At 40.5% G+C, this 22,978-nt stretch overlaps 2 protein-coding genes across 4 annotated transcripts in view; one reads left to right on the forward strand and one right to left on the reverse strand.

The window, feature by feature from the left end:
* Positions 1–1,438, reverse strand: part of ano1a (anoctamin 1, calcium activated chloride channel a) — a 61,145-nt gene extending 59,707 nt beyond the window's left edge. Inside the window, exon 1 of the mRNA XM_084923556.1 lies at positions 1,319–1,438. The gene's annotated coding sequence lies outside the window, so the exon portion shown is untranslated. The remainder of the gene's footprint in view (positions 1–1,318) is intronic.
* Positions 339–21,623, forward strand: LOC146394278 (uncharacterized). 3 transcript variants are annotated; one of them, XM_084923578.1, is made up of 5 exons: positions 339–976; positions 1,404–1,439; positions 16,852–16,927; positions 17,051–18,532; positions 20,929–21,623. In XM_084923578.1, the coding sequence occupies exons 3-5, from the start codon at positions 16,853–16,855 to the stop codon at positions 20,977–20,979; spliced, it is 1,608 nt and encodes a 535-aa protein (XP_084779704.1). In that variant the 5' UTR covers positions 339–976; positions 1,404–1,439; position 16,852; the 3' UTR covers positions 20,980–21,623. The 3 variants fall into 3 exon arrangements, with proteins under 3 accessions (XP_084779704.1, XP_084779696.1, XP_084779711.1); XM_084923570.1 differs by lacking the exon at positions 1,404–1,439; XM_084923585.1 differs by lacking the exons at positions 1,404–1,439; positions 16,852–16,927.
* Positions 21,624–22,978: the final 1,355 nt, after the last annotated feature.

Below are 22,978 nucleotides of genomic sequence, written 5' to 3' on the forward strand. Positions count from 1 at the left end.
ATATATATATATATATATATATATATATACACACACACACACACACACACAATAATCAACAATCATATGACCCCCTATGAGCAAGCTGTTTGGCAACAGTGGGAAGGATAAACTCCCTTTTAAGAGGACGAAACCTCGGGCAGAACCAGTCTCAAGGAGGGGAGGAGGAGGACATTTACAAGCTGAGAGGGCTTGTAAAGGACATGACTGTTCATTTAAAAGCACAAGACAAGTACTAATAAATATGAACGTTGATTTATGGCAGTGAGACGGTAATTTATAAGACAACTAAGCAGGTGAGATTCAAGATTTTTATTTGCCATTTGCGCACAGGACCAACAGTCCATGCACATTGGAATTCTTGTGCAGAGGTCAAGTTACATTCATGCTGTCATTACATTAAAAGACAGCATGTGGAAATAGAAATACCCGACCTTGTCCCACAGCCCTCCATTTTGGCGGATGTAAGAGTAGAGATCTGCTGTACAAACAGCTGTGATGACAAACGTTTAAAATGTGCACTAGCAAATTAGTAAAGGAATGCAATGGGAGCTCAGGAATTGCTTCAACTGTAGAGCTTATGATTTCCTGTCAGATGTGAATGCCGCATTTTTGTGGAGCCTGAGCATCACTGAGTCAACTGGTGCCGCCTACTCGAGCTGGGGTCTTATCCAGTGGGTGCGAGGTGAGCGTAAAGTGGCAATCAGGAACAGACTGATCCAAGCCCGCAGAAAGCAGCTATGGATGTCTATAAACGCCGCCGCAGTCTGAGATGTCAGTCTGCTCTAAAGAACTCTGTCAGTTTAGGACATTTTCTACCCAGACCAGAAAGAAATGTTTCTTCTCTCCATGTTAGACTGCAGTGTGTCTGCTCTCCGCGCCCACAGGGGGAATGCTTGCCAGCCTTCAGTGTGACACCTTCTGGAGAGTTAATGGCGAATACTGAGGTCTAAACTCTCGGAGACTGGAAACGACGGTAATGAACCGCGACCGATCCATTTTGTAATTCATGAAGCAAACAACTGTAAGCGCGTCTCCTTCCGCGGTCCAGCACAAACACGAGTCTCGAAGATTTAAGTGAACGCGCATAGGCAAACGCGTATCTCGTCGTTTGACGCAAAACAGACAATAAATGCATGTTTTTAAAGTGAATCAAAGAGAGAGAGATCAGCTATCATACACCATATAGACAAATGACATAAAAAGAAACAGGCTAAGCTGCATTCTGCAAAAAGCATAAAGAAAGCAGGGGACAGCAAGTGCAACTTTTCTACCAGTTTAAAGGAAAACTGTCTTGTTGATAATAATGAATATTTACCTGTTTTTCCGGAGTTACAGAGCAAAGTTTAGTAGAAGGTAAATGCAAGTACTGACAAGCTAATACTTCCCTCTCACCTGTACAGAGAGGGTGGAGGAGGAAGTGCTTCTGGTCGTCTCAGGTAAAGACTCTCCTCCCACAACAATTAAGTAATTGGTGCGTTGTGTAATGTGGCACTGTACAAGCATGGGACTGAATGGTGCGAAGCCCACAGAGTTCATATCCCAAAGCAAATAAAACATGCGTCCTGTGACTGTCAGGCTGATAGATGTGATAGCATGAATTTCTTTATTAAGGATGAATGGACAGAGGCAAGGCAATATCACAAATACAGACAGGGAGGCAACTCAGAAACACAGTCATTCCCATACAGGCATGTTTAGACTTGCAGTAGACTCCTGGTAGTTTTCCAGTTCTGAAACACACACACATCCTCTGAAGTCATGTTTAAGGACAGAACAAATTTTTTAAAGAACAGACAAACTGCATATATGTAGGAAACTGTCTTGTTTTGTTGACAGCAACCAGGCAATGTACAATGCGTTGCAGAGAAAAACGAACAACCCTTCCTAAATGTTTTCCTACCAAATGTTTCAGCAGCATGTGTATTTCCCTATTCAAAGTGCAACTTTGTGTGCATGACGTAATCCTTAGAGTTTTCCTGTTTAGAAAAGGAAGAGCTAGTAGTAAAAAATCCACTAAAAAAATGAATGCATGTCTTGTGCATTGCTGGTCTAGAGCAAGTGATCTAGATCCTTTTCTGTGGGTCCAAACCATGCAAAGATAGTGTCCTGTTACTCCATCCTGATTGTAATACCTCATAATGACTATAGAACGGGTGTGGTGCATCACTAAAGATAGCTTTGTCTTAAGCGGTGTGGACAAGCATTATCATATTATTTGCCATTCTAAACCATGCACTTTATCCAGTCGTATTTCCATCTATTCTACATTTAGTCCTTTCACCTCCTGCTTCCTTTAACAGGAACAACAACAAATGCAGTTGTAGTAGCAGTATTAGCAGCAAAAGTAGAAAAAGCAGCAGCAGTAGTAACAGCAGCTGCAATAATTACAGAAACACCTTATGAATGGTTGAACTGTAAACTTTTGCCCCCTACAAAATAAAAGCACATTCAGTTTACTATTTGCAAAGAGCTGCAGTGGGAGGAGCAGATGTGGTGGTATTCAGAGTGTGGAATTTTACATCTACTCGCTGTCGAGAGGAAGCTCTTTCATCTGTAGAGCAGAACTGGGTGCCGCTGCTTACGTGCATACATCAGGACTAAATGCACGTATGCATGCAAATTCATGTATACACTGTTGGTGAATGCACAGTTCCTTAATGCAACAGTGAAAGTAATCAAACCTGACCTGTGTGGTGTATAGCCTGATGTCAGACTATGGCTCCTGTGCTTTTAACCCTACAACAGCTACTTCAAATCAAACCAGGGACTGCTGTTTGCAAAGAATTTGCCACATTTTCATCATGACTGTCAGTATGGACACTGGTGCTGAAACTCAAGCCTTCACAGTGGTAATTTCAGAACAGGCTATGCTAGAAGGGAAAAGAGGTGTGCATTTTAATGAGCTTAGTCTACCTACTGTGTTTCTCAATAATAAAAAGACTTTCATTGCCCTAGGTGTTGCTTTAAAGAGGCCACACCCAAGTTTTTCAGCACTGCAATCATGGTGGTTGGTTGCTGAGTTTCTTCACTTAACCACCCCCCAGTGTGTAGTCCATGTATGTTAAATATGTCTGGTTTTTGTTGGCTTATTTTGCTGTTTCTGGTTATTATTGACCATTCGAAATTAGTTTTTTGTTGGCTAGTTTCTACAGTGCTTTGATGCCAAGTCCCTATGTTTTTTAGTTGCTTTCTGTTTTATTTTGGTACCTTTTGTCTTGTCATGTGAGAAATTGGTCCCAAACTCAGGACTCATAATACAAAGGGATAAACAAAAAGAGGGAGCTTTATTGCTATGAAAAATTCAAACAATACAAACAAAATGAAACCTAAACTAGAACCTAGGAACAGTAAACTAAGAAACTGGGAACTAGAAACTAGGAGCAGGGAGTAGCGAAGAAAATGAGGAACAGGGCAACACACAGCAACAAGGGACAACGCGACAACAGAGGACTTCAATACACAGAGGATCATGAGAGAACAGGAAACAGGAGGGAAAGCATCTTGAAATCTAAGGAGCGTGAAAAGAAAAGTGTCTGGGCTTCTTTAAGCTTCCTTGAAGACGTTTCAGTTCTTCAGAACTGAAGAAGCTTCTCAGATGAGAGGTGAAATATCTTTAACCTCCTAACACCCAAACTCTTCCATGACATTCATTTAAATTTCTCTTTGATATTTGGACTGATTGGCACCTGATGAATGTAAAAACAAAGAATTACCAGATTTTTATTTTTTTTTTACCTAATTTTTGTTTCTGAGAAAAATGAGATCCACATATGAGGATATTTGTTTAAAATTTCAATAGAACAGTGGCAGTATAATGTCCTTATAAGTGGATATCAGGCCCTTGTAGAGCAAAACGTAATACAGTGGAACCCCGGCTTACGAAGACCCCATTTAACGAAAAATTAAAGTTACGAAGGCACTTAAAAGCAATATGTCTGCCCGAGGTACGGCAAAATGCCCGCGTAACGAAATAGATAAAATAGAAAATTTAAAAAAATTAAATGAAATTCCATAATGTTATGTACATGTACACGTACGTATGTATGCATGCATACGTATGCTTTCTTCAACCTCCGCCACCTCCACCAAGAACTTCGTCTTCAGCCAGCATCGCCTCACTCAAAAGGCGATGGAAAAAGGTGCTTCAACTTATGAAAATTTTGACTTACGAAAGACCCTCTGGAACAAATGAATTTTGTAAGTCGGGGTTCCACTGTATTTTGGTGTAGACAACCCAAAATCTGATGTCCACATATGTGGACACCAGGTCCTAGGAGGTTAAGGAAACTTAAAGAAATTCAGACACTTTTCTTTCCAAGCTTCTTAGACAATGACCTGGATGACTGAGAACCTTCACAGACACATCTTGAAGTAATCAGACACAATTGGGCAGGGAGGAAGCAAAACTGGACGCACTGAACACAGGACGAGAGGCTTTCAAAATAAAACAAGAAACACACTGAGATGCAGACTAAAAGATAAAAGCTTGACACTGGGACTTGGGGGAGAGAGACATGGGAACAAGGCAGACCGAGGAGACAGAGAGGGCGAGAGACATGACAGGCGGGGGAGAACACAGACCGAGAGAGCCAGAATATGTGTTAATCTGTGTTTTACAGATTACATGAACAAGAACCTAAGATCTAGAAATATAACACAAATTCAACTCATTTTAATTAAACTAGAAAACACACACTGGGCCACAGACCCAGGGCTAAGCCCATTTCGTTTTACTTTCCCCTTGTCGTTTTAGCTAGATTCTGATCACCTGTGGCTCACTTTCCGAGCTGATCCCAAAAGCTTCATCCGGACGTAGCGTTTTCAGTGCGAGAAACATTTCGTCACTCATCCAGAGTCGGCTGACTGCAGGTTTCCCCAACCCTATAAACCTGGGGTATCAAACATAAATGAGCTGTTGGCCACTGTTGTCACTGTCATCTCAGTGGAGAGCCACTTTAGTGTTGTTCAAGTAGTACAAAAAAAATCAAACAAACAAGAAAACACCCAGAAATATATCCAAAAATGTAATGTTTTGTTTGTTTTTTAGACAAAACTGCAAACGTGAGTGCAGATCTTTTTTGTTTTCCTCACTCTTAACCAGTGTTGGTCAAGTTACTTGAAAAAAGTAATCAGTAACTAATTACCGATTACTTCCCCAAAAAAGTAATCCCGTTACTTTACTGATTACTTATTTTCAAAAGTAATTAATTACTTAGTTACTTAGTTACTTTGTAAAAACACGATTTACAACCTGAATAGGTGATAAAGCGATAGATCTTTCAGCCCAATTCTACTTTTTCTACAATCCATCATACAAAATGTAATCAAATGGAAAAGTCCCTTTTTAAAACTTCTTTTATTAGTTTTAATCTTTTAACTTTATGCATCAAGCAAAAATGTAATTATCTGCACCATTCTCTGACTGGAAGAAATTTGTTTTAAACCTATTTAAACCTATTTTCTGCACATTCCAGCACATAAAATATATTTTTTTTGTGTGTTTACACTCAGTCTTTCAAATAGATGCAAGTAAAACACAGCAGAAAATAAATAAAGTCAAACACTAGCGGTCCTGTTGCTCTATTTTCACCTGTAAAGCAGGAGTGGGGTAGGCGGAGGTTTACCCTGGTGCAGGTGAGCCGCAGCGGTCAGTGGAAGAATCCGCGAGTTTCTCTGTGAGTTTCCCATCACGTCGTAGCTACTCGGTGCTTGCTCGGAAGTTTAGGGGTTTTTTTTCGCTGTAAAAAGAAGTTTTCTTCCCACGCACAACGGACACTAATGTTTTTGTCACTTTTTATGGAATCAAACTCAAAGTAAGGTCAGTACTTCCACGCTTTAAACGCTGCACGCTCATACTCTCTCCCGCAGTCGATCCATTGTTGATCTGCACACAGCTGTTGTCACGAATGTCGCACTCGCCTACGTCACTGTCATGAGACATTCTCGCAAAAAATCACGGTTTTAGTAACGCAGTAACGCAGCGTTCCTACGGGAAAGTAACGGTAATCTAATTACCGTTTTTGCAATAGTAATCCCTTACTTTACTCGTTACTTGAAAAAAGTAATCGGATTACAGTAACGCGTTACAAGTAACGCGTTACTGCCCATCTCTGCTCTTAACTGACTGATGCCTTTCATTGAACTACCAAATAAACACATTAGCACAACTTCACAACTTCAAGGGCCAAATTGCATTATATTTATTTTAGTGCCGTCAGCGTTAATCTGAAAAAAATGTTAACGTGGCAAATCTCCGTTAGCGAGTTAATGCGGATAATCCCGTGGTTGGGGCTGGACGGTGCTAATGTGCTGCTAATGTGCTAACGTGTTGATGCCGTGCAGCCCCAAGCACGGGGCGATCCGTGTTAACTCGCTAACAGAGATTTGCTGCGTTAATGCGATTATGGCGTTAACGTCATTTTAATGAGATTAACACTGACAGCACTAATTTTTTTACGTCAATATACAGGCTGTAAGTAGGGGTGACGTGGGCCGTAAGTGGCCCCCAGGCCGCAAGTTTGAACCCCTGTGTTATAAACAGTACATTTGTGTAATGACTGAAACGACCACCACTGGTGTAGAATGGGCTGGGATGTGAGTTTTTTGATCATTAATATGCAAATTGTCATGACCACTGATCAGCAACCACTGATCAGCGACCACTGATCAAAGACCACTGATCAGCGACCACTGATCAAAGACCACTGATCAGCGACCACTGATCAGCAACCACTGATCAAAGACCACTGATCAAAGACCACTGATCAGCGACCACTGATCAGCAACCACTGATCAAAGACCACTGATCAGCAACCACTGATCAGCGACCACTGATCAAAGACCACTGATCAGCAACCACTGATCAAAGACCACTGATCAAAGACCACTGATCAAAGACCACTGATCAATAGCCATGAGTCCCATTCACAGAGAGTTGGGGAATGGCTGCAATCACAGCATTGTAAGATGGTGACAGATGCACCCTTAGGCCCCTCCTCGATTCAGAGATGGTCTTGCCCTTTTCACATAAATGGCCTCCTTGACTCCGCCCTCAAACCAGCGTTCCTCCCTGTCCAGGATGTTACATCCTCATCATTGAAAGAGTCTCCACACTCTAAAAAGTAATTCAGAGGCTTAGTAAATATCACTATAAATATAAGTTAGACGAGCCTGATAAAATCTATCTTATCTTATCCCTTTAGTAATTATTTGAGTTTGATAAGTTGAAATAAATGTCTAAAATGTTAACATATATGTTTGTGTTAAATTAAGGTATTTATTTACATTTATCTCAGACAAAATATTCAGTATGTGGTTCACAGAATATCTTATTTGCATGTGCTTAATATTTTTGTTTAAAATTGAATCAAAATATTTGAGAAACAGGTATCTATACTCATCAGTATCTTGTACTAAAATCATTAATTATTCAAATCAATATTATTTATTGCCAGCAACTATAACTAAAAAAGTGTAAGTAAAACACGATAACGTAGAGTAATTGAGTACCATGAGCCTTTTTCATTGTTTTGTTCATTTTGTTTTTTAAATACTCTGAGCGTTTGTGTTTGCCCTCCTGGTTTGACATTTATCCTTCAAGTATGTGAGGCTTTGAGCTAAAAGGGGAAAGGCTCTTGTCTTTTTAGTGCTTGTTTATTTCAAGTTATTGCCATGTTTATGAAAATTTAATTTTTATTTGGAAAAATGTTTAACATGTGGTCATTTTTCATACATGTATTATGAAACACACAACTACATATTTGTTTGGTTTTTTTAGCCTTAGACTACCAGTGAAATACAATAACATTCCTATTTGAATGTCAGGGGGTGATCGTGGCTCAGGAGTTGGCAGGTAGTCTTGTAATCGGAAGGTTGCCGGTTCGAGCCCCGGCACCGACAGTCTCAGTCGCCTACTGGCCTGCTCTGTCAGTGCCCCCCAGGGCAGCTGTAGCTGCCGTCACCAGTGTGTGGATGTGTGGATGACTGAATGTAGTGTAAAGCACTTTGGGGTCCATAGGGACTAAGTAAAGCGATCTACAAATACTATTTATTACTATATATTAGTACAATTTTGATTACGTTCAGTTTACAATATTAAGTAAATGGAACAAAAGTTTGGATTAACTGACATCTATATTTCAGTTACTTGACCAAGCATGTCAGTGTTATTTACTCAATTTTTTCATGTTTGTGTAACAACTACAATTATTCATTTCAACTTAATATGTTCAAGCTTTAGTTATGCAATTGATCAAGTATATTGAACAGATTTGACTGGTTTCCAATCTACTCAATATTTTTAAGTGTAAAGGTGTTGCCTCAAAAATGTTAAGTAAGTATCAGTTTTCGTTTTTAGAGCGCACTGGTCTGTAGGTGTCCATCTGCGTTTGCATCTGGTGATTTAAAAAATGTTTTTATGCTTCATTTAAATTTGCTGCTAAGTCTATTTTCATTGTTTCTGTCCATACAGGGCGCTGCTCTTGTGACCAGCAGGTTGTCTCTGTCTGTCAGTGTCAGTTTTTTTCATTGACCATTTTACACTGTTGCAATGGCAGCTACCAAAACACACCAAGAATACCTGTTCAATCTGTCACATTAAAAATACTTTTGTTCTGTGACAAACAGAAGTGATTTTAATGTCTCCTTTATTAGGCTGTGGAACAGTAAGCTTTAACGTTGTGTTGACAAGCCATTATATTAGGTACGTCTGTTAAGCATTCAGCTGCCATTAACAAAAATATATACAGCAACTGTAGATTTAGGCATGTAGACTTGGATAAGACAATGTGCTGAAGTTCAAAACGAGCATTAGAGTTGGGGAAAAGTGATTTAAATGACCCTAAATGTTATGAAACATACCGGGCAGAACGCACGGAGGCACAGAGTTGCGGTGAAACAGTTTGTTTACAGTGAAGGGGATGCATTTTCAGGGACAGTGTATATACAATAAAATGTGAATGGGAACGCGGAGCCGGGACATGCAGGTGAGGAGATGCACGCTGGCACTCGATCTGAGGGGAGAGGAACAGGAGAATTAGGAGGGTCTTGCCCGAAACCGAGAAAACCATAAAAGAGACTTTACCGAGAGTTGGAGAACTTACTTGGTACTGTTTGCCAAAAACCTCCGAAAGGGAAACAAACCAAACGAGAGGATCCGGAGAAAAAGGGAGACAAAAATCCTGGTGAGGAAACAAAACTCCATACAGTCACCAGCGAAAATAATCCACAGGTTCCAGTAGTGGTGTGCGGATCGATATTGAAATATCAGTTCCTCCGATACCAGTAATTTATGTTCTAGAATCGATTCTCATATTAAAATATCGATATTTTAGTACTTTGGGGTAAATTTGTAGTTTTTCATTAACGGGAACACAGTGGAAAGAAACTATATCATTGGGATCGTCTAAATTGGAAGGAACTGCTTCCTCTTACGCCTTTCATAGTCATAAATGTGTCCAGCCCCTGGCGTGCGCACTCACAACAATGGCTGAGCGTAAACAGAGTCATGTGCGGTCATATTTTACCTCCGCAAACAGCCCAGACGCGGTTTGCGATACATGTGGAAAGACAGTGAGGTGTTGTGGCAACACCACTGACCTCGTCAAACACCTCAGAGTAAATCAGATCACAGAATATGACGAGCTTATGTTGAGATGAACTGAAGAGGAGGACAGGGACAGGTGCTGCTAGGGCGAGACAGACGTCTCTCACGGAGTCCTTTAGTGCTGCAGGTCTTGATGCATTCTCAATCATCCAGGAAAGTAAATCTCTAAAAGTTGATTCTGTTCAACAGAATCCATGTCTCTGCAGGTCAGATATAATTTAATAGCATGAGGAAACCTATAAGATATTAAGCAGGCAATTTTATTGTTGTGGATAACTGGTGTTCACTAAAGTAGTGTGACCTGCCACAAAGATACATGGATGTGATGTATCTACAGTGATTAAAATATCTTAAGAAAATGATGTCGTTTTTTGACATTGTAGGCAGAGCATAATTGTGATTATGACACTTTATTTTTATCATACAAAAATGTTTGCATTTTAAAGAAAAAGAGAAAGGGAGGCTATTACATGTATGTCTACACTGTATGTGTTCTTCCTGCTGTGGAAAATACATGAACGGACAACTCCAGGCTTCCTTTTTTTGTTGTCACCGATATCAGACAACATTGACTCTGCAGATGACATGTGGCACGCACTAGTTGATATTAGAACTGTACAATTTCCTCTCTGACTTTAACCACACTGTGTGGAACTAAACACACAAAAGAAAAGAAGAGTTTGACTTTGGACACTTCCCCTGTATTAATGGTGGTTCCCTGCGGGATTTATTTAAGTTATGAGATGCTTGTCAGAGAATTATGTGTGACGTCAGTAGGGCTGCCACGATTAGTCGACTAGTCACGATTACGTCGACTATCAAAATCGTCGACGACTGATTTAATAGTCGACGCGTCATTTGAAGCTTTGTAAGATCCCAAAAGACGCAGGAATAAGTAGTAGGATTTAAGAGTGTAAAACAGAAGATGGCAGCACTGCATGTACAAGGATGCCAGCTGCCGTTAAACGCCGAAGAAGAAGAAGCTGTGTCCCAGAATTCATAGCGCAGCCCAGCTCAGTTTCCAACAATGGCGGCAGCTAGTTAGTTTTAATGTTACTCTTATTATTCTTTCTGGGTCACAAAATAAACGTTTAACATATTTTCAAGCGAGAATGTAGCTGTGTAAACCTCAAATATCTGCTCAGTTTATCAAGACACCACATATTTTCAAAAGCGCTCCGACGTTTTCGGAGACGTCTGTTACCCACTAGCTCGATAGCTAGCCGGGGTTCAAGGCTCACTAGAGCCGTGAGAACACCGGACTCCCGGCAAATCGTTTTCAAACCCACCGCCGTCTTTCGCTACTCAGGTTAAATATATATATAAGTCACTTAGATAACTTAAAAATGTTATTGTTTGACTTTTTTTAGTATTTTATTTGTTCCTGAGTAAATCGGTTTGGCTGAGATTAAAGTTATAGTTTTTACACAGCTGAATAAACGTTAAGCAGACAGCTGATTATCAGAAGTGTGAGATGCTCGAGAATTTACTCCGGTGTCCTGTTATATTTTAGATAGCAGGGAGTTTATTAAACTTCACCGAAACAATCTGCAAACTTCATTAAACTTTAATAAACTATCATCTTGTCTTTATTTTTAGTTAGCACCTTAAACACTTAAAGCTGTAAGCTAATGATAGTTATATAAGAGCAGATGCCGCTGGTGCAATAAGCTGTACGTTTTACGTCCAGTGGATGATGATCTGATTAGTCGACTAATCGCAAAAATAATCGCTGACTAGTCGACTATCAAAATAATCGTTTGTGGCAGCCCTAGACGTCAGTGTAACTGACATCTAGCTTAAATTTTTGTCTTCTTTGTGTCTTGATCTTGCATTTTTCTTTTTGCAATAACATGCAGTCACAACTTATATTAATTCTTTGCTGCCATATTTAGCATCAGTGTGAACAGGACTAAGGTCAAGAAGCCCTCCTCACACCATCATCCTCTGCAAAAATAGCTCTATTAACTATTTCCCATCATCATTCTCTCCACTGTTGTTCTCCAGACTCCTCCAAACACACTCTCTATTTCTTTCTCTCTCCCCCCTCACTCTGTCACTCTCTCACACACACACACATCCACACACACAGACACACTTCCTGTCATGACAAGGCTGAAATTAAAATGGCCTGTTTAAACCCGTTGTGACGGCCAGTGGGCTGGCCTTGTGTTTTGCTTTTTCTGTTACCTGTTTCTTGCAGGTAGGTGGAGCTGACCCAATTATAGATGCAGCACACCTGAGAGGCCAGTCCCAGTGTATATAAAGACACCTTGACTGAACCAGCGGACGCACCCTGAGTGTATTCATGGATGGTGCTAAAATTCCAGTTACTGGAATTACAGGGTTTGGAATAGCAGTTCCGTCAAAAAATATTGGAATACACAGGCGCACTTCGGATGGACTGGCAGTGTACACGGTTGAAATGGTAGCAATTTTGGTAGCATTGAAATGAGTAGAGTGTTCGAAGATCAGGCAGGTGGTAGTGTGTTCTGACTCGGCAGCTGTTCTTTCAAGTCTACAATCATTTTGTTCGAAGACAAGGCAGGGCATGCTGTATGCTATTCTGGAGACTATCAGCAGAATAAGGTGTTGTGGTGGCAATATTCACTTTCTTTGGGTGCCAGCTCATGTAGGGATCAGTGGAAATGGAAAGGTGGATAGGTTGGCGAAAAGAGCGTTGACTAAAAATAGGACTGAGATGGAAATTACAAGCAGCGGATCTGAAGAAAAAGGTATTGTTTGGAGGCAGGTTGTTCAGGAGTGGCAGAAGCGGTGGGATTCAGGGAGTACGGGCAGGCAATTGTATCGTCTTAAGAAGGAGGTGGCAGTGAGTAGGTTGTATAGGGGTAGTAGGAGAGATGAGGTGGTCATTACCAGGCTTAGACTGGGACATTGTGCATTAAATAAAACACTACAGATGATAGGAGAACATGAGACGGGGCTTTGTGGAGTGTGCCAGGAGGAGGAGGAGACAGTAGAGCATGTAATACTGCAGGGCAACGGTTATGATGTGGAGAGGACAGTGCTGCAGAATAGGTTGAAGGAGCGGGGAATTGGGGAATTTACTCTGAAGAGTGTGTTGGAGGGTAGTAGGGCACAGGTGAGGGAACTGGTGGGGTTTCTGAAGGATATAGGTGTTTATGACAGAGTGTAGGTTTTTTTTTTTTTTTTTTTTGATACAGCTTGTAAACTCACTGTCTGACTCATACTCCGGAACAGTAGGAGGCGGTAATGCTCCTTTACGTTGGTTGCCAACCGCCGTTAAACACGAAGAAGAAGACCAGCGGACGCGCTGATTGGCTCTGGCTCCCTCTGTCTGGCACCCATCTTGTTCATTTGGAAGTTTCAGTTATGGCTGTCGTGATCTTTAAATTGTGTTTAAGTTGCTTTACCTTATTTTCATTAAATATGTCTCACAGCCTTTAAAAACCTGTGTGTGGTCTCCCACTTGCTTGTCACTTCCTATGAGCCGGGTTGTGACAAACCATTCACAGCACACGCTGATGTTGGGATATTTTCTCAGTCTTATGCAGATAGAGGCAGTCAGTAGTGCTGGGGTACAACTTGCAAACATTCTGTATGTAGGTTTGTGTGTTTGTGTGTAAATGGTAAATCTCCTCGTATAGTGCTTTTCTACTGTGCCTGAGCACCCAAAGTGCTTTCTACAGCTCGTCTCATCCACACACTGTCATACAGGCCTAAGTGTGTGCCTTTCAATCTAACAAACAAAACAAGCTGTTTTTATTGGAGAGCATTAACTTTCATTCATTTCAGATTTTTTGTCTTCAGTCATCTTAATAAGATATTGGAACTTGTTACTGTGATTTTATTAGTGACTCAGAGTAATGCACAGTGAAAGTGAAATTAGCACATTTAAAAGCTGTTTGCTCAACAATGATGAGCACAAAACAGCTCTGTTAGCTCTCAGGGGGAAAGCAGGCAGTGTAACAGAAACTAGCAATGATCCCGTTGAGTCACTTTGTGCTTCATGTTACTTCGGTCAGTTTTTAGTGTTGGAGTATTGCAAGTATAGCTGAAAGAACATATAAAACATTAGAAAAACATTATTCTGAAGTTTAAGGCCAAATCTTATATCCAGACTGTGGCCTATGATCTGCTCCATTAGAGGGGCTTTTTTATTGGTAGTGCTGTACACTCAATTCTTTGGAATTTCAGGTTGACAAAGTAAAGCATAATTAATCCCGCAGAAAATGTAGAAAACATTTTCTCCGTAATATGGTGGTTCTGAGAGGTTGCAAACAAATTACTTTGGTAATTCAATGAAACAAATAACAGAAATAGAAAAAATGCTGCTCACAAAAACCCTCACAAATTGCAAAGAAAGTGTTTTGGGGCAGTGGTTCCCTATGGGATCAGAACGATGCCACCTTGAAATGAAACCGAAAAAAATATTGTAACTGAAATAAATGTACTGAAAAATCTTGTATTGAAAATGAAAAAAAAAAAATTGATAGTGAAAAAAACAATTAATTGAAACTGTAATTTTTTTGTTTTCGCTTACAATTTTTGTTTTTTCAGTTTCAATCCATTTTTCGGTTTCAATCAGCTGGCACTGTTTTGGCGTCCGTTATGTTGTGCTCTCTGGTTACTCTGGTATGAATGACTCTGAATTACTTTATGACAAATAACACTATTGTCAAAAAACAGTGAAAGAATTCCAGATCACAAGTTTTTAGTTCAAATACAAGTAACAACCTTTGACTTTAATCAGGTTTTATTTAATTGTGTCAGAGAAAACATCATGTGCTCTTCATGTAGCTCAGTACATTCAGTGTTTAAAACAGAAGCCGTGCAGGTCTGAGATCAGCAGCTCTCTGAAACACCAAACTGAGGTCCTGTTAATGCTGATGTAGTGACACAGTTACAGGGGTGATTAATCCTTTTGACTTTTTGTCTTTAAATTTATCAATAAAACAGCTGCAGCTTTCACTGACAGCACATGTGGTACTTTAACCTTTGTACTGTTTTCTTCAGTTAATTTTGGAGTTACTACAAAGATTGAAGATATAGGCTGATCTGTCTGCTGTCACTGGGTGGTGCTGAGGTCTGAATCTGAGGACGGCTCCTGTAATCACAGACAGAACAGAATCATCACAAACTGAAATATAAAGTTTATCTCAAATCTGAAATAGAGCTGATCCTTCTGTCCTCACACACTCGGGATCTGAAGTTGTTCAGTCCTACAGTTCTGCCGACAGCTGTTTATTTTTATTTGTTTTAAAGGCCTTACTAACACATTTTCTAATATCATGTTTACCTTTGAGTTGTTGATGCTTTATAAATGGACATCTGCAAAGATGAGATGATGGAGCAGGTTTCAGTCGAGGTTCAGTCTGCTGCTGCATCCTGGTCACAACATACGGAGGTGTTATCAGCTCAGTATTGAACAAGAAATATTAATGTTTCAAATTATTTGTCCTAAAGGATGCAAGCTGTACAGAGTACTGCACATGTGACTTTGTGAACATAACTCATTAAAAATAATTCGGACAGTTTTTTAACCTGAATATTTGTAACAAACTCAGTAAAAAAATGCTAAAAAAATAATCAGAGGAAAAATTTTACATTTTAACTTAAGCTGACAAGCGGAAGTAGTTGGTTTCAGTACATAAGTATCGGGCTTTGCTATTTAATCCGTAGCTATTGACTAATGAGGGGTTACTGAAGTGCCAGCTTTTTAAAAGTTGGCGTTAATGTCGTTCCACATGTGGAAAGCGACAGAAAACATGCTGCTGTTTGCACATATTTAATAATCAGCTCTGCACAGGAGCAGAAGCAGAGTCCAGCCTGTTGCTCTTACAGTATAATACTCATAATAAAAGTACAGTAACCGTGGTTAGTCACTGAGCAGCCCGGTGCGTTTCTCTTGATTTCTTTAGTCAGGGTAAATTCATTCACCTGCACGGGTTAGCTAAACGAAAACAAGTTTCCCCGACAGCCGAGTGCTCATCCTAAGGACCTAAATTACAGATTAGCTTTACAAACACATTTAACTTACCAAAAATAATGCGGCGGGGCCTCAGGTCCTCCTGTCCGGTAGTCCAATTTACTGAAGAACACCTCAGGCTGTCACTTTGAAATAGCCGGTAATGTAAACGCTGGACCTCTCAGCATCTGCCATTCCCGAACAGACACATGCGAGTTTGTCCGTGACCGCAGCCGCGTCGTCAGTGTTTTCTCCAGTCATTGGTCAGCATTATAATATATGCAAATACATGCGGGTCGGAATCCCCGCCCCCCCAGCGCGCCCCCGGACGGCAAAACAGTGCCAGCGTATGGGCTCAAAATGTGGTCATAAATATTTTGTAGGCTACTTGTAAATCAGAATTTGTATGTGTAAAAAAGATTTGTGTGGACTTAGCAAAAAAAAAAACGTGTGAATCTCTGCAAGTTACAAGTACGAATTTTGACCCTATTTTTCTTCCTTTCATCTGATTGGTATGGAAGCCCGTTTCTGCCACTAAAAAAAAAAAAAAAAAAGATCCATAACTTGAAATTTTGAGTTATTTTCTCAAAATTCAAACTTATTAACTCGAAATTTCGACTTATTAACTCAAAATTTTGAGAAAAATAACTCGAAATTTCGAGTTAGCGCTGCTAATAAGAAATCTACGTGGCTGATGTCATTTCCTTGTTACCCGGAAGGATATGGCGCAAAGGGGTGCGCACTCAAAACTGGATCGTGTCGTGAGCTACTGTATAACAACAAATGGCGGCAGGTTCTTCAGCTTTGAATGCCTTCCTACAAATGATAACTGGATAAAAGGTATACAAAAACAGTGTGACAGCGATTGTTACATTGTTACATACAAAGTCGAATAGAATGCAACGTGAGGGTTAACCAAAGGTACCTATAAGGTTTCTGCTACACGCTAATGACACCTGTTACGTCTGATGAAACAGACGTTTTGCGGAAAGCATGCGTAATAAGTGTACAACACTGTATAAAACAAAATCACAAATCACCCAAAACAGGGAATATGACTGACAACTATATAAATAAGGAACAAAACCAATAAAACTGTAACTAGACAACTGAGAAAATGTGGGATTGACTGTATTGTGATGCTGATTGTAGTTACAGTGCAAATGGACACTTAAAAATGCAATTCCCACTTCTCCACCATAGTCAGAGCTCATAATGTAGGTAGGCACAGATACTTTGATGATGATATGGTGGCTTTATAATAGGTCATTTTAATTTACATCCTTCCTTACAGCATGGGAGACTTGACTGAATTCTTGAAACAAAGAGAAGTCTCTGAGGAAAGTATACAGACCTCGGAGAATGAGAAGGTACTTAATTCCAACAAGATACTGGTTGAAATGCAACTTTTCCTCATTGTTCTTAAGTTAAAAATAGGATTGTATTTTCAAGGCTGCTTGTTTTAATCAATTAAATTATTTTTCCATCTTTAGATTGATGCCAGCGTCATAAGTCTAATGACAGATGAGGAGCTGAAGACTTATTTGCCATCATACGGTGATCGTCTAGCAGTATTTGGATTTTGCAGACGGAGGGGCAGCAGCCGCAAGTCAGCGCTTTTTGAATGGCTGAAATCCAAACTGTCCAAAAGAAAATTATCTGAAGAGGATGGCAGTAGCACACGGCAAGAAGAACATTCCCAAACAACCCATAAAAGAAATGCTCTGAAGAGAAATAGAAAACTAGAAATAGGATGGATGCATTATGATGAAGTAGAAATAGACATTTGCAAGGATGCCAAGAAAAGGGACATATTACAGGTTGCAACAGGCCTGTTCTTTCCAGATGGAGGAAACATTCAGGGGCCCTTAACAGATTTTGACTGTGATCTGAAGGATTATCAAGAGATGATAGTCGATGATGCATTGACAGTAGGAGAACTTTATCATGTCACAAAACTAAATATCCTCAGGTTCTACCTCACCACAAAGAAAAAACAAAATGACAGCCTTCAGAGCTCCAACCCAGGTTTGCATCCATCTTCAGAAATTGAAGCGAGTCCTCAAAACCAAACCTCTTCTTTTACTGTCACTACAGTCCAAACATCTGCTCCATTTGAAACAATCAGCCATGATGTGACATACATTGAAGACACTCCAGACGATAACCTTCCACAATCTTCCACGCAGTCTCTAAGTGCTAACACTTCTCACAGCAGTGACATTATTTTTGTTGGCCCCTTTTCTGACAGTGAGCCAATAAATTTGGATGACACCCTAATTTTTTCTCCACAACCTGGTCCATCCAGTGAGAGAGCGAGGAGAGTAGTGGTGGTCCACAGAGGGCAGGTAATGTCAGAGCTCATTTCACATTTTAGTGATAAGGACCTTGAAGATGTCGACATCAAAATCCAGGTCTTACTGCCTGATGGAACACCTGAAATGGCCCATGACGATGGGGGAGTTGTGAGAGATTGTCTTTCAGAATTCTGGAAAGAATTCTATGACCAGTGCACCACTGGAAACGTTTACAAAGTGCCCTACTTAAGGCATGATTTTGGGCAACCGGAGTGGGAGAGTGTGGGCAGAATCATTGCATTTGGATGGGTTAGAGAGAAATATCTGCCTGTGAAAATTGCACCTGCCATTCTGGAACAAGCTGCCTTTGGATATGTAAAGAGTGATATTGTGGAGAATTTCCTTAAGTTCATGCCTGACTCTGAACGTACAGTGTTAGAGGCGTGGCGATCAGACTTTAGCACCGTGGACCAAGAAAAACTTATAGACATACTTGATAACCACAGCTGCAGAAAGATACCAACAGCCTGCAATGCCACTGAAGTCCTATTGGAGCTTGCACACAAAACACTTGTCCCAGAGCCTGCCTATGTTATTGAACAGTGGGCAAGAACACTCAGCACTGCATGGGAAAGCCTTTGTGATCTATCTTCAGTTTATGAAACCCTCCAACCAACTGTGAGAAAAGTTCTCAAGTGTCTCACTTGACCTGCAGTTCAAAAAAGCGCCCCTCCGACAGCCAAACCCATCTGTTCTCTGACTGGATTGTTACATTTGTGATTGACATGACATTGACCAATCAGATGAAAGGAAGAAAAATCGGGTCAAAATTTGTAATTGTAACTTGCAGAGATTCACATGTTTTTTTTGGCTAAGTCCACACACAAATTCTTTTTACACATACAAATCCTGATTTACTGATTTACAAGTACAAAATATTTATGACCACATTTTGAGCCCATAGCAGCAGAGTCAAACTGAAAAATGGATTGAAACTGAAAAAAAAAATGTAAACGAAAACAAAAAAATTACAGTTTCAATTAATTGTTTTTCACTATCAATTTTTTTTCAGCGTCAATACAAGATTTTTCAGTACATTTATTTCAGTTACAATATTTTTTTTCGGTTTCATTTCAAGGTGGCATTGTTCTGATCCCATATTTCCCAAGCTTTTTTTGCTAGCCCCCCCTTCCCCTTTGTTTTACAAGAAAAATGTTTAAATTAATAAATAAATTACAGGTAGTAATAAAATAAACTACTAACTCTTTTACACTACGTCCACACCTGCACGGGTATTTTTGAAAACGCAGCTCTTTCGTCCACAATACAGAGTTCATCACGCAACGTCAAAGGTGTGTGCCTTTATTCACGTCACGCTGTGGCCACGTTATTGTTTACATGAGATGAATTGCAGAATGGCAGATAGAGACACAATACTGTTAATCTGACTGTCTGCAGGTTTTACACACAGTTACTGTCCCTCCAGTTACAAAGGCAGAGGCGTCACGGTGTGATTATTTTACGTGTAGTTGTTTTTTTCCTGTGTAATAATATTCAACATTGTTATCAATACATTTTTCAAAAAATGCCTCTCTGTGCAAAATGGGTTTAAAAACATAAACAGCTGTGGGATCCTGTTTGTCCGTGATTTAGACAAATCGTGGCAGGATCAGCCTGATGTTATTTGTATCCCGCTGTAACTTTACTGTATAAAGAGCAAACATCTCCAACATGTCAGGAGTAGTTAGTCATTACAACAAGTGTTTGTGAACTAAAAATCAAGAATGTGGGATCCTGTTTGTCCGTGATTTAAACAGCCCAGCGCTGCTCCTGACGCAGGGAAAACCAATCCTGCAGGGAGACCTACCTCAGCACTTCTGCAGGTGAAGCCAAAGGGAAGATTTGCTTCACCATATTTTCTAGTCTTTGTCTTAGAATGAAGTTGGTTTGGAAACATATTCAGCGATGCTTCATCTCCTGCTTCGCGTTTGTGTGGGCGCCCCGTGCTAGCAGTGTCCAAGCGGTTTTTTTCCCCTTTTCATACCGCGCCCCCCCTGCAATGGCCTTGCCCCACACTTTGGGAAGGTCTGTTTTGGGGGAAGCAATAGCATGATGGAACAGCTGCAGAGGTGACGAGGGCTGTATCCCAATTCAGGGTCTGCAGCCTTAAAGGCCGCATTTTAAGGCTGATTACGTCACAGCGGCGCGACGAAGGCTGTCCCAATTCGAAGGCTGCTCGAAATGCGGCCCTCAAATGCGTCCTTCATTCCCCTGAATTTTAAGGATGTGGCGGTGTAGACTTCGTGGCCCAACATATCCCAGAATACATAGCGCGGAGGTGGGTGTGGATAATTTTGCCGAAAAAAACGGTGGAAGCGGAGCGGCCGAAGAGTAAACTTTTAAAAGTAATTACTGAATATTATGTCACTTATTTATGTGCGAATGTTCAATAATGAAGAACATTAAAACATTCCTGTTGGCCACATGCCGGCAAAGTTATGTGACATTAGTGATGTTTGTACTTTCAGCATTAACTTGGTTTTAAAGCCTTTACTTTAAAATATACGCCGTTCAATAGTCGACCTTAATCTTACAGAGAATGTGATGATTTCATGGATAATTAAAGTCAGTCATATATCCACAAACACAACAAGCTGAAAGTCAGTGATGCTGCTCGGTTTGCAGTCCTGAATATCACGGCACAAGCAGGATTCACTGCACTGTTAATGTTAGCTGTGTTATATTGCTGCCTCTGCTCGGTGGTGTCGAGCCAAACGGACTTTAACGTGTGTTTGAACGAGCTGACGGTTCACTCGTTAAGCTGAAAGAAAGATGCTTTAATCACAGCAGTCACACATGTGTCCACTGGACCATCTGGGAACTCTTCTTGTTTACACTCGTAATAACACAAACACTAAATCCTCCTTCTCTGGTGCTGTTGTGTAGCAGTGTGTACACCTGAGACTGTCACCTGTCTGTCTGTCCTGCACTCTCTCTCTGTTTCTTTCTCTCTGATTGTGGAATAAAAGTATGAACGTGTGTTTATAAGTTACACTTGTGTTTGAATCCTGCAGCTTATCACACATTTGATGTCCATGTGTGATGACTGCAAGTGTCCAGAGTGAGGACAGACTGAGGGACCCACTGCTGCACATCATCTGTGAGGCTTTGCACCCCTGATGATCCACCAGGACAAACTCAGCAGTGTGTGAGGAAGAGGAGGAGGAAGAGCCAGCAGCAGCTGACAGATGGAGAGAATAGACAGACTGTTCCCTGTTTGTGAAGGACTGCTAGGAAAGTTTAACATAACTGTCTGTCCTGAATCAGTCTTATTAGGTAATGTTCAAATAATGTGATCATCCAGTGTTTTCAGTGTGGGAGAAAGTACTCAGGGCCTTCAAGTTACACACTATGAAAGGCAGCAACAAGTTTAATGTTCAGAAACCTAAAGTCTGTATCAGCAGCAGAATGGAGCTAAAAATAAATGTTGGTTTCAGTTCTATGAAGCTTTGAGTATTTTGGATCAGTAGCTGCTGTGTTTGTTGCATCATATTGCTGTAATTGTTTATATGCTTTATATATTCTGAGCTAAGTTGATCTATAGTGTTACATCATATTCCATAAGGATGTTATGTGTTTGTAGACTTTCTGCCCAGTTTGGCCCATTTAGCAGAAGTCAGCCTGTTTAAGGCTCTGATATCTATTCTGTATGACTTACAGCAGTTATGACATGGTCTGATTTTCTCACCCAATAAAGGAATATTTAATATATCAGTCTACTCTTCATTCTATCAGACACAGTTATCACAGCTCGTACATTTGCTTTTTACACATGTATGTAAGCATTGAGCCAAATTTAGTAATGCCAACAAATTAAACAAACAATATTTGTCTCTTATATATAATACATCTATAGATACACTGTCAAAGATACTTGTCTTTGAGTGAAGATTTAAGGTGATAGGAAATATAAATAAATGCAACTTGAACCTTTGACACAGAGTTCAAGCTCACTGCTGTTATATATCCTGTAATCTACAGGGTGGGCCATTTATATGGATACACCGTAATAACATGGGAATGGTTGGTGATATTAAAGTCCTGTTTGTGGCACATTAGTATATGTGAGGGGCAAACTCCTCAAGATGGGTGGTGACCATGGTGGCCATTTAGAAGTCGGCCATCTTGGATGCAACTTTTGTTTTTTCAATAGGAAGAGGGCCATGTGACACATCAAACTTATTGGTAATGTCACAAGAAAAACAATGGTGTGCTTGGTTTCAAAGTAACTTTATTCTTTCATGAGTTATTTACAAGTTTCTCTTTGTTCACAGCCATTGACATGTCGAAGAGGTTAACACGTGAGGAGCGGATTGAAATTGTGTTGATATCTGGTGAACGCAGTAACCGGGTCATTGCAGCAGATTTCAATGCAAGACACCCTACGAGACCACCCATCTCCCATGCTACAGTCAGCAAACTACTTGCTAAGTTTCGTGAAACTGGTTCAGTGTTGGATTTGCCAAAATGTGGACGCAAGAAAACTGTCACTAAAGAAGAAACATCAGTGGCTGTCCTAGCTTCATTCAGCAAGAGCCACAGCGTAGCACTCGCCGCATGTCACTGGAGAGTGGCATTAGTCGAACATCCCTTTGGCGGATATTAGCTACTCACAAATGGCACCCTTACAAACTCCAGCTACTGCAGCATCTCAACGAGGATGACCCAGATCAGCACAGAATTTGCAGAATGGGCAAAACAAAAATTGGAACAGGACCCTCAGTTCATGCAGAAGATTTTGTTCAGTGATGAGGCAAACTTTTATGTGAATGGTGAAGTTAACAAACAAAGCCACCACTATTGGTCTGACACTAACCCACATTGGATGGATCCCTCCAAGACTGTTGGACCAACAAAAGTGATGGTTTGGTGTGGTATATGGGGAACAACGATAGTGGGTCCATTCTTCATCAATGGAAACCTCAAGGCCACTGGATATTTGAAATTGCTACATGATGATGTGTTTCCCTCTTTATGCACTGAAGCTGGCACGTTCCCTGAGTTTTTCCAGCAAGATGGTGCACCACCACATTATGGGTGCAGGTCCGAGCATTCCTAGATGAA

Source organism: Perissodus microlepis, chromosome 1 (assembly GCF_051167445.1).
Source record: "Perissodus microlepis isolate ML-2025 ecotype Zambia chromosome 1, ASM5116744v1, whole genome shotgun sequence".
NCBI lineage: Eukaryota > Metazoa > Chordata > Actinopteri > Cichliformes > Cichlidae > Perissodus > Perissodus microlepis.